Genomic DNA, 2747 nt, shown 5'->3' with positions numbered 1-2747 from the left:
ATATATATATATATATATATATATATAAAATATGTATGTGTATAAATTAATATTAAATTATTAATTTGCATATTATGAATATTTTTTTATATTACAATAAATGCACTTGCCTCATGTTCGAAGAATTTGTCTTCCAAAGTCTTATCACCAGGATTATTACCCGCGCCTTCAAATAAGGCGCTGTATTCCTATTTAAATATTATAATTGTAATTACATATAAGTATACAGATTAGTCCATTTTTATCCATTCAGTAGAATATCTTAAAATATTCAAGTTTAAGATAAAAGTTGTTGGAGTTGAAGTAATGCATTATATGGACATATGCGATTGACCTTGAGTGGCGATCATGTCGAGGTCGATTTGAATTTTTTAAATGGGAATGCATTACTTGATTCCTAACAACTTTTGCCTGAAATATTTTTCAAAATAACCATTTCTCTCGTTTTTAAATAGGATGATCTGAAACACTTGGATATATTCCACTTTAAGTGAACCCCTAACTTTAAATGACTTGCGTCTTTCATACATGCGACATATAGAAAGTAAAATAGAAAAGAAAAATAAAATGCTAATATTATGCAATTGCAGAAATAAAAGTTTATTTTGATGCCATTACACTGATGGCAGCATCAAGCGTCGAACATCTGTGCAAAAATTTATTATGCGCAATTCTAAATCTCCTGATTCCAGCTTTTTAATGTAAAATGATAAATTGCGACAGATCTGATCAGAGCTGGGCATATATTGGAAATAGATACTTTTTTAAAATCTAAAACACAGTATTTGCAATACTAATGTATTTTGTATTTCAGCGGGGCACATGAAAGTATTACGTATTTTGTATTTAAAATCGAAGGATTGAAAGTTTTTTCTATTTTATATATAATTCAAATATGTAATAAGATTGATTGTCAATCTTAGTATTTGAAATACAAGATACTTTCAATCTTTCGTTATTATTAAACTGAAACACAAAGTACAAAATACTTTTATACTTCTATAAAATGCAAAATACAAAATACAATTGTCTTACCGTTTTCCAAATAAAAATATTTTAAATACAGCCCTGATTTTGATATACAGTCATCACATATAACACTGAAAATTTATAGCTATTTACATTATATGTAAACTACATAATTCCTAACACTAGTAGATGTGTTGACACATTGAATTTAATTATTGAATGAGCCAATACATTTCAGTAAAATTATTGAATAAATCATTGCGCACGCTCTAACGCTTGATACTTGTATGTAAAAGTACCTAAATAGCTAATTAAACTATGTATTTAAATTTTTACTCACGGCATAATACTCTGCTACAGCTTTCACTTGTTCATAATCATCAGCTCTTGCTAAGGCTGCCAGTCCATCTGGATTCAAACGTCCACAGCGTGGATATAATTTTGCACGGTCATCTTTACCTAATTCAGTGCCAAATGAATTGATGGTTATAATAATCGCTCTTCTATCTGCTTCAAACTATAATATAAAGATGAAAATGGAGTATAATTTTACAAAGTAATAGTTTCATTTTATTGGAACAATATCTTACGGCAAGTATTTCGCACATAGTATCTGCAGTTGTACCACCAAGTTCTTTACAAAATTTATAAAACGCTTCCAGATATGCCTTATAGAGCGTGTTTCGTATTATTTCAATATTCATCTCATCTAAATCTTGTTCAGAAATACAATCCACAAAAAAAGGTGCTACAAGATATAATTGTTACTTATAGTTCAAAAAGATAACTTATATTGTGTAATGCTCATATACCTATATGTATACAACATGATAGGATAAAGAATAATATGGTATATAAATGAGAAATATAATTCCAATACCTAAAGGTGTATCTACCAGTACTGCATTGTACAACTCGGCAGGTGTGGCAGCAACATGAATCGCTTCCATTTGCTCAAAGCTGCCAAGTGGATGACATTTTGGGATCAATTCTGAAATAGGCCGTTGATGCAAAGTACCAGTAATTAACAAAATGATGTTGTCGATCATGTAACTGTAAGTGATAAAATCCAAAAATTGAGACAGAGGCTCAACGGAATGATTGCGCATATGCTGAAATTCCACAACCAGTTTCTCCCTCAATTTGTCATCGATCACGCTAACAGAAAGCGGAGATGGCTCGTTGGCCAAAAAACTGCCATAATCTGTACCAGCCAAGTGTAGCTTCAAATCTAAATAGACAATCGATTAGTTTAAGCGAAAAGAAAGAATAAATTTATTAAAGAAGAACAAATCGAATGAAAATTGATTTTTCGTCGAATCGATTTTTAATAAAGATTTTAGATCCTCTTTTTTAATATTCTTGAAATTATATTTTTTACAAAGTGTAAAAATATCAAATATCTTTTTTAATTAAATATACGTTTAAAACATTCTGAAAAGATTACATTTGTCAAACGACAGTGTGAGTGAATTGAACAAGTACCTTCAAGTGTTTCGCATTGGACTAGATTCAAGTAATCACTCTGTTGAAGTATGCCACATTTGAAACCACGACACAAACCCTCCAGGTATCCGCCATCGATGTTGAATAGGCACCCCTTCATTTCGAAATACAAATTTCTTCAAGGATGTTGACGTAAAAATCCTATGCCAAACTAGCTATCGATGCACGTCCTCTTCTAAAATCATATGACTGTCATGTCACGATTGGGGGTGCGGCGCATGCTCATATAATATGTGTGTGTGTGTGTGTGTGTGTGTGTGTGTGTGTGTGTG

General features: G+C 31.1%; 1 protein-coding gene across 1 annotated transcript in view; it reads right to left on the bottom strand.

Moving 5' to 3' along the window:
- The window catches only part of LOC108689167 (V-type proton ATPase subunit d), a 3109-nt gene extending 432 nt beyond the window's left edge, over window positions 1-2677 (bottom strand). The window contains exons 1-5 of the mRNA XM_018195819.1: window positions 2455-2677; window positions 1850-2200; window positions 1560-1717; window positions 1310-1486; window positions 105-188 (exon numbers count right to left, since the gene is read on the bottom strand). Coding sequence (XP_018051308.1) covers window positions 105-188; window positions 1310-1486; window positions 1560-1717; window positions 1850-2200; window positions 2455-2575 — 891 coding nt within the window. The 5' untranslated portion in view covers window positions 2576-2677. The remainder of the gene's footprint in view (window positions 1-104; window positions 189-1309; window positions 1487-1559; window positions 1718-1849; window positions 2201-2454) is intronic.
- Between the last annotated feature and the right edge of the window lie 70 nt (window positions 2678-2747).

Source organism: Atta colombica, unplaced genomic scaffold (assembly GCF_001594045.1).
Source record: "Atta colombica isolate Treedump-2 unplaced genomic scaffold, Acol1.0 scaffold261, whole genome shotgun sequence".
In the NCBI taxonomy this organism is placed as follows: Eukaryota; Metazoa; Arthropoda; class Insecta; order Hymenoptera; family Formicidae; genus Atta; species Atta colombica.
This window is presented reverse-complemented; position numbering and strand designations above follow the sequence as displayed.